This window comes from Mobula hypostoma, chromosome 5 (genome assembly GCF_963921235.1).
Source record: "Mobula hypostoma chromosome 5, sMobHyp1.1, whole genome shotgun sequence".
Lineage (NCBI taxonomy): Eukaryota > Metazoa > Chordata > Chondrichthyes > Myliobatiformes > Myliobatidae > Mobula > Mobula hypostoma.
Genome location: NC_086101.1, coordinates 1,664,299 through 1,679,031, shown reverse-complemented (window position 1 = coordinate 1,679,031; position 14,733 = coordinate 1,664,299). Strand labels below are relative to the sequence as shown.

General features: G+C 43.0%; 1 protein-coding gene across 1 annotated transcript in view; it reads right to left on the bottom strand.

Annotated features, from left to right (window-relative positions):
• The window catches only part of LOC134346073 (uncharacterized), a 95,797-nt gene that overhangs the window by 30,504 nt on the left and 50,560 nt on the right, over positions 1-14,733 (bottom strand). The window contains exon 8 of the mRNA XM_063047376.1: positions 3,972-4,079. Within this exon, the coding sequence (XP_062903446.1) occupies positions 3,972-4,079 (108 nt within the window). The remainder of the gene's footprint in view (positions 1-3,971; positions 4,080-14,733) is intronic.

Here is a 14,733-nt window from a genome sequence, read left to right as displayed (position 1 = left end):
CTCCCATTTTGTTTTAATGTATGAAGTCCAATGTGTTTTAAGATTTGACAGACCCTTATACCACGTTTGAAATGATTCTACTACCATTATCTGAATTATATGCTTTTCTAAACAGTTCTATCAACCATGTACTTGCCTCAGTTACATTTTTCACCCTTCTATTAACATAATGTTGCATCTACAAATACCGATAAAAGTAACACACACAAAATGCTGGTGGAATGCAGCAGGCCAGGCAGCATCTATAGGATGCAGTCGACATTTCAGGCCGAGACCCTTCGTTTTTCTAATAAGTGTTTCTCTTTAAGCATTTCGAAACTGAACAATGTTCCTTCTTTCATTATATTGCAAAGAACTGTTAATCCTTCAGCTGTACTATCCTTAAATCTAGCATCCAGTTTATTCAGCGTAAAATCCGAGTCATATGCACACCATTTAGGAATTACAATATATCCCTCTAGTTTATATTCTTTTATAATAGTTTTCCATATTTTAAGAGACCGTTTCACCCACGGGTTATCAATAGTATTTATATAACTTTGTAGGTTGTTATCAGTCAAAATTGCCTGTATGGGGATGGAAGGTATCTTCTCTTCAATGTTTCTCCATTGAGCATCATATGATGGGTTGCACCAGCATATCACAGCCTCAACTGTGCTGCAAAATAATAATCTCGAAGAGAAGGTAGGCCCCATCTCCCCTTTTCCTTGGCTAATTGCAAAGTTTTGAGACGAACTCTAGGCCTTTTACCTTGCCATATATACCTTGATAATATTTTGTGCCATTCAGGAATTGATTTTTATTAATCTCTATTGGTAGGGTCTGAAAAAGATATAGTAGTCTGGGCAATACTATATATTCATTTTAATAGATTCAATCCTTGAACTGAGACTAAAGAAAGGAATTAAATTCCATCTTGTTCCTTAATTTTTTTATACATAGGCAAATAATTGCATTCTGATAATCTTGCCAAATCTTTTGGCATGATGATGCTCAAATATTTGAAAGACTATTTGCCATACCAAGGGATATCTACTTTCAATTTCTCTTGATGGGCTATAGTTATATGAAAGTAATTGGGTTTTATCTCTGTTGATCTTGTGTCCTGATAATTGACCATATTGTTCAAAGGATTGCATCAATTTTGGTAAAGAATATGTTGGTTGCCTGAGGTAGATCAAAATGTCATCCGCATAACAGGCCAATTTATGCTCTGTCCCTTTAATAGTAATTCCTCTGATATCTTCATTTTGTCTGATGTATTGAGCTCATGTTTCCAGATAAATGTGAAAAGTAGCAGTGACCATGCACAACCTTGTCTCGAGCCCCTTTCTAGGGTAAAACTATTTTATAAATATCCATTGATTTTAATCCTAGCAGTGGGATTGTCAGATAGTGCCTGTATAGTTTTAATAATTGTGTCATGTAAAACAAATCTATGTAAAACCTGTAAAGAAAATTCCAATTAACCGAATCAAATGCCTTTTCAGCATCCACACTTATCACTATTGCTTCAATTTCATTTTTTTTATATGATCCATAATGTGAAGTGTCCTTTGTATATTGTCTTGTGTTTGGCGTTGTTGTATAAAACCTGTCTGATCATTATCGTTTGGCCATGATGGATGTAAATATTCTATAATCTACATTAAGAACAGATATTGGTCCAAATGACCCACATTCCATTTTATCCTGCCTTCTTTCGGTATAGCTGGGATTATCGCCTCCTTCCAGCTGGGGGGCATTTGCGCCTTTCTTAGAGCCCAGTTCAGTGTGGGGAGTAAAACAGGAATTAACTTACTTCTAAACTCTTTATACCACTCTGCCATATATCCATCTGATCCTGGTGACTTGCTTAATTTACGCCTACTAGTTGCATTTCATAGTGTCTCTGTTTCAAAAACATTAGATTGTTCCTGATTTCTTGTGTAGCCAAACTATTAATTTTATTTCTAATTTTTTAAATTTCCTCTAATGTATCCTGCGCCAAACTCAATTTGTGTTTTTTTTCTAGTTCCTTCAGCTTGTTTTGTAACTCCTCTAATGTTTTATTCCTTATTTTTTTCTTATATGAAGATGGGGAATGTGAAGGGGGGAGGGGGGGTGGCTATGACCAGAAGTTCGAAAATCAATGTTCAGGCCATCAGGTTAGACGCGACCCAGACAGAATATAAGGCATCCAACCTGAAAGTGGCCTCATCGCAACAGTAGAGGAGGCCACGGATTGATATATCAGAATGGGAATAGGAAGTGGGCGGCCACTGGGAGATCTCACTTCTTCCAGCAGACGGAATGTAGGTGCTCAGCAAAGCGATCTCCCAATCTACGTCAGGTCTCACCAATATACAGAAATCCCCACCGGGAGCACCAGATACAGTGTATGACCCCAACAGACTCAGAGGTAAAGAGTCGCCTCACCTGGAAGGACAGTTTTGGGCCCTGAATGGTAGTGAGGGAGAAGGTGTAGGGGCAGGTGTAGTACTTGTTCCACTTATGGAATGTAACTTCACTTCTATCTGTTTGAGGATATAACGAGTGTAATGGATAGGGGGGAACAGATGGACATCATTTACTTAACAACCACTTCAATGGTTGGTAAGCTGATGGAGGAGATCCTGAGACAGGATTTATGAGCATTTGGAGAGGCATAATATTAGGAATAGTCAGCATGGCTTTATCAATGCCTTATGAGCCTGATTGAATTTTCTGAGGATGTGACTAAACACATTGATAGAGCCGTAGATGTAGTGTATATGGATTTTTAGCAAGGCATTTGATAAGGTACCCCATGCAAGGCTTATTGAGAAAGTAAGGAGGCATGGGATTCAAGGGGATATTGCTTTGTGGATCCAGAACTGGCTTGTCCACAGGAGGCAAAGAGTGGTTGTAGATGGGTCATATTCTGCATAGAGGCCAGTGACCAGTGGTGTGCCTCAGGGATCTGTTTTGGGACCCCTACTCTTTGTGATTTGTATAAGTGACCTGGATGATGAAGTGGAGGGATGGGTTAGTAAGTTTGCTGATGACACAAAGGTTGGAGGTGTTGTGGATAGTGTGGAGGGCTGTCAGAGGTTACAGCGGGACATTGATAGGATGCAAAACTGGGCTGAGAAGTGGCAGAAGGAGTTCAACTCAGATAAGCGTGAGGTGGTTCAAGAGCAACAATTATCAGTTCTGTGGGGACCATTCACATCATCTGGCACAGAGGGGCCACTGCACAGGGTGGGAAAAAGCCGCAGAAAGCAGCAAACTCGGCCAGCTCCACCATGGGCACTCGTCTCCCCAGCACCTTCCAAAGGCGATGCCTCAAAAAGGAGGCATCCATCAGTAAGGGCCCCCATCACCCTGGATATTCCCTCTTCTCATTGCTACCATCAAGAAGCCTGAAGCCCCACGCTGAATGTTTCAGGATCAGTTTCCACCCCCCTGCCGCTGGATTTCTAAATGGACAATAAACGCACATATACTACCTCACTGTTTTTCTCACTCTCTTTTTGCACTACTTAATTTAACTTTTTATATATATATTTCTTATTGTAATTAATAGATTAAAAAAAAATTATTATGTATTGCAATGTACTACAGCTGCAAAACAACAAATTTAGTGACACATTGTTCTCATCCCTGGAAGAGATAGAAACAACTATACATAGTTGACAAATGCAGAACTAATTGCCTGCAGTTATGACTGAAGGTTTATTGACTGAGATGCCGTAGGCCAAAGTTTTAATGGTTTAAGTTCTTTCTTGGATTTAAGATATGGAGCAATTGTGGCAAATATTTTACGGGTAAAATATTAAAGGGTGAAGACTGTCCTGGATGCTCAAAGGATAAAGAACTCTGTGTGTCAAATCTTTAAATAATATTGGAATAAATATGACATCAGGCAAAGAAAGTATAAGCTGATCTGCATTATAAAACCCTTTTCTGGAAATGTCATGACATTAATCGAAATCAAAATAAGTACTCACTGTATTTAATAAACAGGATGAATATTAATCCTAAAATAAATACATAGGCCACTGCTGCAGAGGTAGCACTTCCTGATGTTTGGCTTATGGGATACTGGCATGCTTTAACTGTTGGGATAGAACACATATTGTTGGTTAAAATGAGGAACTGATCATATTAATATTTTCTCTGATAGAACTCAAATGCAAGGTTAAATAGGCTAGTGACCATGTTGAAGCTGATCAATTGAACAACTCTCTGCAGTTTACTTTGATCCTGTGCATTCACTCCCCCATACCAGTCGGTGATGCAGCCAGTGAGAATGCTCTCCACAGCATATCCGTAGAAATTTGTGAGTGTTTTTGGTGACATATCAAATCTCCTCAAACTCCCTGTGAAATATAGCCACTGTCTTGCCTTCTTTACAGCTGCATCAATATGTTGTGTCCAGGAGAGGTCTCCAGAGATATTGATACTCAAGAACTTGAAATTTCTCATTCTCTCCACAGCTAATCCCTCAGTGAAGACTGGTTCATGCTCCATAAGACAGGAGCAGAATTAGGCCATTCAGCCCATTTCTTCATGGCTGATCCTGGATCCCACTCGATCCCATACACCTGTCTTCTCACCATATCCTTTGATGCCCTGACCAATAGGAAACTACCAGCTTCTGCTTTAAGTATACCCACAGACTTGTCCTCCACTGCGGTCTGTGGCAGAGCAATCCACAGATTCACTATTCTCTGGCTAAAAAAAGAATTCTCTTTACCTTTGTTTGCCCCTCAATTTTGAGGCTATGTCCTCTAGTTCTCGATACTCCCACCACAGGAAAAATCCTCTCCACATTCATATTCACCGTATCCATTCCTTTCAACATTGGGAGGTTTCAATGAGATCCCCACATATTCTTCTAAATTCCAGTGAGTACAGGCCCAAAGCTGCCAAATGCTCCTCATATCTTAACCCCTTCATTCCCAGGACTATCCTTAAGAAGCTCCTCTGGACGTTCTTGAATGACAACGCATCCTTTCTGAGATATGGGGCCCAAAACTGTTGACAGGCCTGACTGGTGTCTTTCTAAAGCCTCAGCATTATCTCCTAACTTTTATATTCTATTTATCTTGAAATAAATGCCGACATTTGCCTATTTTTAACCACAGACTCTACCTATATATTAACATTATGGGAGTCTTGCACGAGGACTCCCAAGTCCCTCTTCATCTCTGATGCTTGAACTTTCTCCCCATACAGATAATAGTCTGCACTATTCTTCCGTTTACCAAAATGCATGATCGTACATTTGTATTCCATCTGCTACTCTTTTACCCAGTTTTCCAATCTGTCTAAGTCCTGCAATTGCATTGCTTCCTCAGCACTACCTACCTGCATTAGCAGTGGATCAGTCGATTCCAAGAGAGAGAGAGAGCTTCGCACAGGTCGGGGAGTAGGGTTTAAAATAGGAGCGTTTTGCGGGGATCGGCACATTAGCGATGGACCAATTGATTCGCAATTCATTAGCAGGAGGAAATAAAAGTAAAGCAGGGTCAAATCAGAACGGCCATTGTGTGAGTGGACCAGTGCAGGAGTGGGAGCTTGGGAGCAGGTACGACTTTTGTAGTGTTTGAATAAAAAGTCACCAAATTACGGCTAATTAAATCAAGTAGGGATGATGCAGGATGAGATGGTGTGCTGTAGCTGCATGATGTGGGAGCTGGTGGACCCCATTGTGGTTCCTGGTGACCACATCTGCAGCAAGCGTTGGCTGCTCGAGGAACTCAGGCTCAAAGTTGATGAACTGGAATCTGAGCTTCAAACACTGAGGCACATCAGGGAGGGGGAGAGTTACCTGGATTCTCTGTTTCAGGAGGTAGGCACACCCATTAGATTAGCGGCCTCAAATTCGGTCTGTGGTCAGGGACAAGAGGGTCTGACTGTGGGTGAGGTCAGTAGTGGGATCCAAGAGACAGTGCCAGAGGAGCCTCCGCCCTTGAGCTTGTCCAACAGATCTGAGATTCTTGCTCCCTGTGTGGGTGAGAGTGGGGTTGTAGGTAGGATGAGCAACCTAACTGTGGCACTGTGGTTCAGGGAACCATTCAGGAGAGGGGAAGAGAAGAGAAATGTAGTGGTAATTGGGGATAGTATAGTCAGCCGAATAGACAGAGTTCTCTGTTGCGAGGATATAGCACCCCAAAGGCTGAGTTATCTGCCTGGTGCCTGGGTTCGGAACATTTTATCTGACAGGCAGAGGAATTTGCAGTGGGAGGGGAAAGATCCAGTTGTTGTGGTCCATGTGGGTATCCACAACATAGGTAGAACAAGGAAAGAGGTTCTGCTGAGGGAATTTGAGCAGCTAGGGACTAAATTAAAAAGCAGAACCAAAAAGGTAGTAATCTCTGGATTACTACCTGAGCCACACGCAAATTGGCATATGGTCAAGAAGATTAGAGAGTTAAATGTGTGGCTTAAGGATTGGTGTGGGAGAAGTGGATTTGAATCCATGGGAAATTGGCACCAATATTGGGGAAGGAGGGAGTTGTTCCAATGTGATGGGGTCCAAATAAACCGTGATGGGACTTGGATCCCAGCGAATTGAATTACTGGGACTGTGGATAGGGCTTCAAATTAAATGGTGGGGGGAGGGGGTGGGTTCGAAAGATTGGAGAAGTATGGATAAAGTAAAAGAGAAAGGTGTGGATAAAGATAAAGTAAAAGCAAAAGATAAAAAAAGAGAAGTAAGAGTGGAATGAAGAAAAGTCAAGTGCAAAAGAGAAAAAGATTACAAGATTTTAAAAGCACATTGAGTGTAAGGGCACTTTATTTGAATGCCCATAGTATTCGGATCAAGATCAGTACTTGTGACATAAATCAGTACAAAGAGATATGATTTAATGGCCATTACAAAGACATATTGCAGGGTGGAGAGGGCTAGGAATTAAATATCCAAGGATATCAGGTAATATAGAAGGATAGAACGGAAGGTAAGGGATGTGTAGTAGGGCTCTTGATTAAGGATGAAATCAGGGCAATAGTGAGCGAGGATACAAGATCTAAGAAGCAGAATACTGAATCCACCTCGGTAGAGATTAGGAATAGTAAGGGGAAAAAAATCGGTGGGAGTTGTCTATTGGCCACGGAATAATAACATTACAGTGGCACAGGCAATAAAGAGAAATATCTGAGGCATGTAAGAATGGAACAGCAGTTATCATGGGGGTCTTTAACTTGCATATAAATTGGGTGAATCAAGTTGGTCGAGGCAGTCTTGAGAAGGACTTCATTGAATGCATTCATGATGGCTTTCTTGAACAGCATGTTACTGAACCTACAAGGGAACATGTTATCTTAGATCTTGTCCTGTACAATATCACAGGTGAAATTAGTGATCTTGTAATTAGGGATCCTCTTGGAAAGAGTGCTCACAGTATGGCTGAATTTCTCATACAAATGGAGGGTGAAATAGTTCAATCTAAAATCAGTGTATTACGCCTAAACTATGGAGGCTACAATGGGATGGGGGAGGGCTTGGCTGGTGTAGATTGGGAACACAGGCTATATGGTGGGTCAGTTGAGAAACAGTGGAAGATTTTTCCCGGTGCATATTAAAAGTATATTCCAGTTAAAAGCAAGGATAGTAAGGATGGGGAGAACCAGTCTTGCAGAACTAAGGAAATAAAAGAAGAATACAAACTAAAAGACTGTTCATACAAAGTCGCCAAGAGTAGTGGGAAACTGGAAGACTGGCAAAACTTTAAAAAGCAACGAAGGGAGGAGGAGAAGATGGCGGCGCGACGCAGCGCAAACGGCCACTCCGGTGAATGATATCTGTAATCTGTCAAGTAGGGTGCCGTGCACAATCCTGATTTGATGGAGACAGACGTGAGAGCACGGAGGAACATCTGGAGAAACTTCTGAAATGCCTTCTTTGCTGCCGCTGCTACTGTGCGATCCAGAATCTCCGGAGAAGGCCCCGAGTCCTCGGCTTTGCTTGTTGCTCGGCAGCCGGGGCGGGGTCGAAGCGCTCGGCAGAGGATGGTGCTCAGGTGGCTGCTTGCAGGTAGGTACAGTGGAGATGTCAGGGGTAAGTTTTTTTTATGCAGACAGTAGTGAATGCGTGGAATGGGCTGCCGGCGACGGTGGTGTAGGTGGATACAATAGGGTCTTTTAAGAGACTCCTGGATAGGTACATGGAGCTTAGAAAAATAAATAGCTATGGGTAACCTTTGGTAATTTCTAAGTAAGTACATTGTGGGCTGAAGGGCCTTTATTGTGCTGTAGGTTTTCTATGTTTCATCATTAACTTCACCACAATATTGTGCCTTCTCCTCATATCCCTTCATGAGCTGACTAGCCAAGGATCTATCAACCTCTGCCTTAAATATACCCAATGACTTGGCTTCCACAGCTACCTGTGGCAACAAATTCCCATGCTCTGGCTAAAGAAATTGCACCTCATCTCTGTTCTAAACAGACCTTCTGGTGTTAGACTCCCCACCACAGGAAGTATCCTGTCCACATCTACTCTGTTGAGGCATTTCAACATTTAAGAACATAGAACATAGAATAGTACAGCACAGTACAGGCCCTTCGGCCCACAATGTTGTGCCGACCCTCAAACCCTGCCTCCCATATAAGCCCCCACCTTAAATTCCTCCATATACCTGTCTAGTAGTCTCTTAAACTTCACTAGTGTATCTGCCTCCACCACTGACTCAGGCAGTGCATTCCACGCACCAACCACTCTCTGAGTAAAAAACCTTCCTCTAATATCCCCCTTGAACTTCCCACCCCCTTACCTTAAAGCCATGTCCTCTTGTATTGAGCAGTGGTGCCCTGGGGAAGAGGCGCTGGCTATCCACTCTATCTATTCCTCTTATTAAGATCATTGAATGAGGTCATCTCTGATTCTTCTAAATTCCAGTGATCTTTGAACTTTGTGTAGAGGCCCAGAGCCATCAAATGCTCTTCCTATGACTAGATTTTCAATCCCTGAATAATTTTTGTGAACATCCTTTGAACACCCTCCACTATCGGTACATCCTAAGATAAGAGACCCAAAATTGCTGACAATACTACAAGTATTGTGCTTTGACCTGCAGCCAGTCCAGACACTGTATGTTTGGAGAGGAGGGCACTTTAATCATGTCCACTGCCTGAGGATAAAAGGCAAAAGCAGGTCTCGGCAATGTAATAGAGCTTTGATCAGCGGTGAATCCAGATATCAGAGGTTTGGAGAGGAGGGCACTTTAATCATGTCCACTGCCTGAGGATAAAAGGCAAAAGCAGGTCTCGGCAATGTAATAGAGCTTTGATCAGCGGTGAATCCAGATATCAGAGGTTTGGAGAGGAGTGGTCTTCAATCAGGTCCACTGCCTGAGGATAAAAGGCGGGAGTGAATCGCAGCAACATCATAGAGCTTTGACCAGTGACCAGTCGGTGTTTGGGATTGATTAGTAAGAGCAAATTAAAGGAAGGCAGGGGCAAGCACAAAGGCGGTCTTCAGAAAGGACACGTCAGAGTGGTGAGCTTAAGGCTTTAGCTCTTTGAAGCTACAGAGAAGAGAGGTCTCACTCAGAGAAAGCAAAGGAAAGAAAAGCTCAAGTTTTTTTCCTTCTCTGCCTTATTTGCTCAGCTAGGACAGTAGAGATGTCAGGCAGGATATTGTAATGCACCCCTTGGGAGATGTGGGAAGCAGGGAGACCTCCAGTGTCTCTGATGACTACACTGTGAGAAGTCCTTCCAGCCGCAGCTTCTAACAAAATGCATTAAGGAGTTGGGGCTGGAACTGGATGAATTGGGAGGATGAAGGAGTGATAGATAGGACATATAGAGTGCAGGACACAGGAAACTCGGTGACAGTCAGGAAGGGGAAAGGGGTTAAGGAGCCAATACAAAGTACACCTGTGGCCATTCCTCTGAACAGCAGACACAACACTTTGGATACTGTTGGGCAGACCTAACAAGAGGAAAATCACATGATCAGATCTCTGGCACTGAAGTCTGGATCTGACTCCGGGAAGGGAAGGAGAAGAGGTATGCTGTGGTGATAGGGGATTTGTTAGTGAAGAGAATGGACAGGAGGCTCTGTGGGCAAGAACGAGATTCCTGGATGGTATGTTGCATCCCGGGCGTCAGGGTCCGGGATATCTTGAATCGAGTCCTCAGCATTCTTGTGAGAGGGTGAACAGCCAGGAGTCATGATCCATGTAGGTAAAAATGACAGGCGTAGGACGAGTGATGAGGTTCTGCAAAGTAAGTTGATGCTAAGTTAAAGGACGGGACTTCCAGGATTGCTATCCGTACCACGTACATGTGAGGCCAGAACGAGAAGATTAATACGTGGTTAAGGAGTTAAGGGAGGGCATAAAATTTCGTCTCTTTTCCAGGGAACGTGGGATCTGTACAGAAGGGATGGTTTGCACCTGAACTGGAGGGAAGATTTGTTAACGCTCCACAGTGGTGTTTAAACAAGAGTGTTTAGCAGGGGGAAGGGAACCAGAGTGTCAGAACGGTTAGTGGACAGGCGGTGGAGGCAGACGTTGGTAAGACTTTAGACAAAGTTAGGAATCATAAGGATGAGCATGGTGCGACTAGTGTGCTGAGCTGCTGCATACATTTCGTCGCAAGAAGTATCATAGGAAAGGCGGATGATAGTGCTAAAGGTGAGGTAGCAGGTTTACAAACAGAGGCAATGTGTAGTGAGGAGAGGTTGTTGATAGGACAAAATTGCAGTCAACAAGATGAGTTGCAATGTAAAAGGCAGATAAAATCAAAAAAGATGAAAACAGGACTGAAAGCATGTATTGGGAGACTGCTTCGCTGAGTACCAACACTCCATACGCCAGAAGAAGCAGAATCTCCCATTTCAGTTCTACTTCCCATTCCGATATGTCAATTCATGGCCTCCTCTGCTGTCACCATGAGGCTACACTCAGGTTGGAGGAACAACACCTTCTGCCTGGGTACTCCAACCTGATGGCATTAACATCGATTTCTTGAACTTCCAGTAATGCCCCCCTTTCCCTCTCTCATCTTATCTCCTTGCCTGCCCATCGCCACCCTCTGATGCTCCTCCTCCCCATTTTCTGTCCTCTCCTATCAGATTAACTCTTTTCCAGCCCTGTATCTCTCACCAATCCACTTCACCCCTCCCCCTCCAGATTTCACCGATCTCCTTGTGTTTCTCCCTCCCCTCCCTCTCCCCACCTTTTAAAGCTACTCATCTTTTCTGTCTCCAGTGCTGCTGAAGGGTCTGAGCCTGAAACGTCAACTGAGGTCTATTCCATAGATGCTGCCTGGCCTGCTGAGTTCCTCCAGCATTTTCTGTGCGTTTCTTGGAATTCCAGCAGCTGCAGATTTTCACTTGTTTGTGTCTGAAGGTGTCGTATTTAAATGTGCATACTATATAGCATAAGGTAAATGAACTTGCAGCACAGTTGCAGGTTGGCTGGTGTGACATTGTAGGCATCACTGCATCATGGCTGAAAGATTATAGCTGGGAGCTTAATGTCCAAGAATACACATTGATAGAGCGGAGGAAGGGGAAAACAGAAATAAATCTAAGATAGTGAGCAGTAAAGATGTCAGGAAAGACAGGCAGGTGATGGGGCAAATTTGTAGCCACTGGGATGAGTTGCAGTGCAATAGTGTTGCAGTGAAATCAAAGCAAAAAGTACCAAATGCTGGTCTTAAGGTGTTGTACTTAAATGCACGCAGCATAAGAAATAAGGTGGATGATCTTGTTGTACTGCTACAGATTGGCAGGTATGATATTGTGGCCATCACTGAGACCTGGCTAAAGGATGCATGTCTCTGGGAGCTGAACGTCCAAGGATACACGGTGTATCGGAAGGATAGGAAGGTAGGCAGAGGGGGAGGCGTGGCTTTATTGGTAAGAAATGATATTAAATCATTAGAAAGAGGTGATATAGGATCGGAAGGTGCAGAATCTTAATGGGTTGAGCTAAGGAATAGCAGGGGTAAAAGGACCCTGATGGCAGTTATTTATAGCTCCAAACAGCTGCAGGGATGTGGACTACAAATTACAACAGGAAATAGAAAAGGCTTGTCAGAAGGGCAGTGTTATGATAATTGTGGGGGATTTTAACATGCGAGTAGATTGGAAAAATCAGGTCGGCACTGGATCTCAAGAGAGAGAATTTGTAGAATGTCTGCGAGATGGCTTTTTAGAACAGCTTGTTGTTGAGCCCACTAGGAGATCGGCTGTACTGGATTGGGTATTGTGTAATGAACCGGAGGTGATTGGAGAGATTGAGGTGAAGGAACCCTTAGGAGACAGTGATCATAACATGATTGAGTTCACTGTGAAATTAGAAAAAGAGAAGCCGAAATCTGATGTGTCGGTATTTCAGTGGAGTAAAGGAAACTACAGTGGCATGAGAGAGGAACTGGCCAAAGTTGACTGGAAAGAGACACTGGCGGGAAAGACGGCAGAGCAGCAGTGGCTGGAGTTTATGCGAGAAATGAGGAATGAGCAAGACAGGTATATTCCAAAAAAGAAGAAATTTTCGAGTGGAAAAAGGTTGCAACCGTGGTTGACAAGAGAAGTCAAAGCCAAAGTTAAAGCTAAGGAGAGGGCATACAAGGAAGCAAAAATTAGTGGGAAGACAGAGGATTGGGAAGTCTTTAAAACCTTACAAAAGGAAACCAAGAAGGTCATTAAGAGAGAAAAGATTAACTATGAAAGGAAACTAGCAAATAATATCAAAGAGGATACTAAAAGCTTTGTCAAGTATATAAAGAGTAAAAGACAGGTGAGAGTAGATATAGGACCGATAGAAAATGATACTGGAGAAATTGTAATGGGAGATGAGGAGATGGCAGAGGAACTGAACAAGTATTTTGCATCATTCTTCACTGAGGAAGACAGCAGGATACCGGACACTCAAGGGTGGCAGGGAAGAGAAGTGTGCGCAGTCACAATTACGACAGAGAAAGTACTCAGGAAGCTGAATAGGCTAAAGGTCGATAAATCTCCTGGACCAGATGGAATGCACCCTCGTGTTCTGAAGGAAGTAGCTGTGGAGATTGCGGAGGCATTAGCGATGATCTTTCAAAAGTCGATAGATTCTGGCATGGTTCCGGAAGACTGGAAGATTGCAAATGTCACTCCGCTATTTAAGAAGGGGGCAAGGAAGCAAAAAGGAAATTATAGACCTGTTAGCTTGACGTCGATGGTTGGAAAGTTGTTGGAGTCGATTGTCAAGGATGAGGTTACAGAGTACCTGGAGGCATATGACAAGATAGGCAGAACTCAGCATGGTTTCCTTAAAGGAAAATCCTGCCTGACAAACCTATTACAATTCTTTGAGGAAATTACCAGTAGGCTAGACAAGGGAGATGCAGTGGATGTTGTATATTTGGATTTTCAGATGGCCTTTGACAAGGTGCCACACATGAGGCTGCTTAACAAGATAAGAGCCCATGGAATTACAGGAAAGTTACATACGTGCATAGAGCGTTGGCTGATTGGCAGGAAACAGAGAGTGGGAATAAAGGTTCTGAACTTAAAGAGGGGTAACTTTGAAGGTATGAGACATGAATTAGCTAAGATAGACTGGCAAATGACACTTAAAGGATTGACGGTGGATATGCAATGGCAAGCATTTAAAGATTGCATGGATGAACTACAACAATTGTTCATCCCAGTTTGGCAAAAGAATAAATCAAGGAAGGTAGTGCACCTGTGGCTGACAAGAGAAATTAGGGATAGTATCAATTCCAAAGAAGAAGCATACAAATTAGCCAGAGAAAGTGGCTCACCTGAGGACTGGGAGAAATTCAGAGTTCAGCAGAGGAGGACAAAGGGCTTAATTAGGAAGGGGAAAAAAGATTATGAGAGAAAACTGGCAGGGAACATAAAAACTGACTGTAAAAGCTTTTATAGATATGTAAAAAGGAAAAGACTGGTAAAGACAAATGTAGGTCCCCTACAGACAGAAACAGGTGAATTGATTATGGGGAGCAAGGACATGGCAGACCAATTGAATAATTACTTTGGTTCTGTCTTCACTAAGGAGGACATAAATAATCTTCCAGAAATAGTAGGGGCAGGGGGTCCAGTGAGATGGAGGAACTGAGCGAAATACTTGTTAGTAGGGAAGTGGTGTTAGGTAAATTGAAGGGATTGAAGGCAGATAAATCCCCAGGGCCAGATGGTCTGCATCCTAGAGTGCTTAAGGAAGTAGCCCAAGAAATAGTGGATGCATTAGTGATAATTTTTCAAAACTCGTTAGATTCTGCACTAGTTCCTGAGGATTGGAGAGTGGCTAATGTAACCCCACTTTTTAAAAAAGGAGGGAGAGAGAAACCAGGGAATTATAGACCGGTTAGCCTAACGTCGGTGGTGGGGCTGGAGTCAATTATCAAAGATGTGATAACAGCACATTTGGAAAGTGGTGAAATCATCGGACAAAGTCAGCATGGATTTGTGAAAGGAAAGTCATGTCTGACGAATCTCATAGAATTTTTTGAGGATGTAACTAGTAGAGTGGATAGGGGAGAACCAGTGGATGTGGTATATTTGGATTTTCAAAAGGCTTTTGACAAGGTGCCACACAGGAGATTAGTGTGCAAACTTAAAGCACACAGTATTGGGGGTAAGGTATTGATGTGGATGGAGAATTGGTTAGCAGACAGGAAGCAAAGAGTGGGAATAAACGGGACCTTTTCAGAATGGCAGGCGGTGACTAATGGGGTACCGCAAGGCTCAGTGCTGGGACCCCAGTTGTTTACAATATATATTAATGACTTGGATGAGGGAAT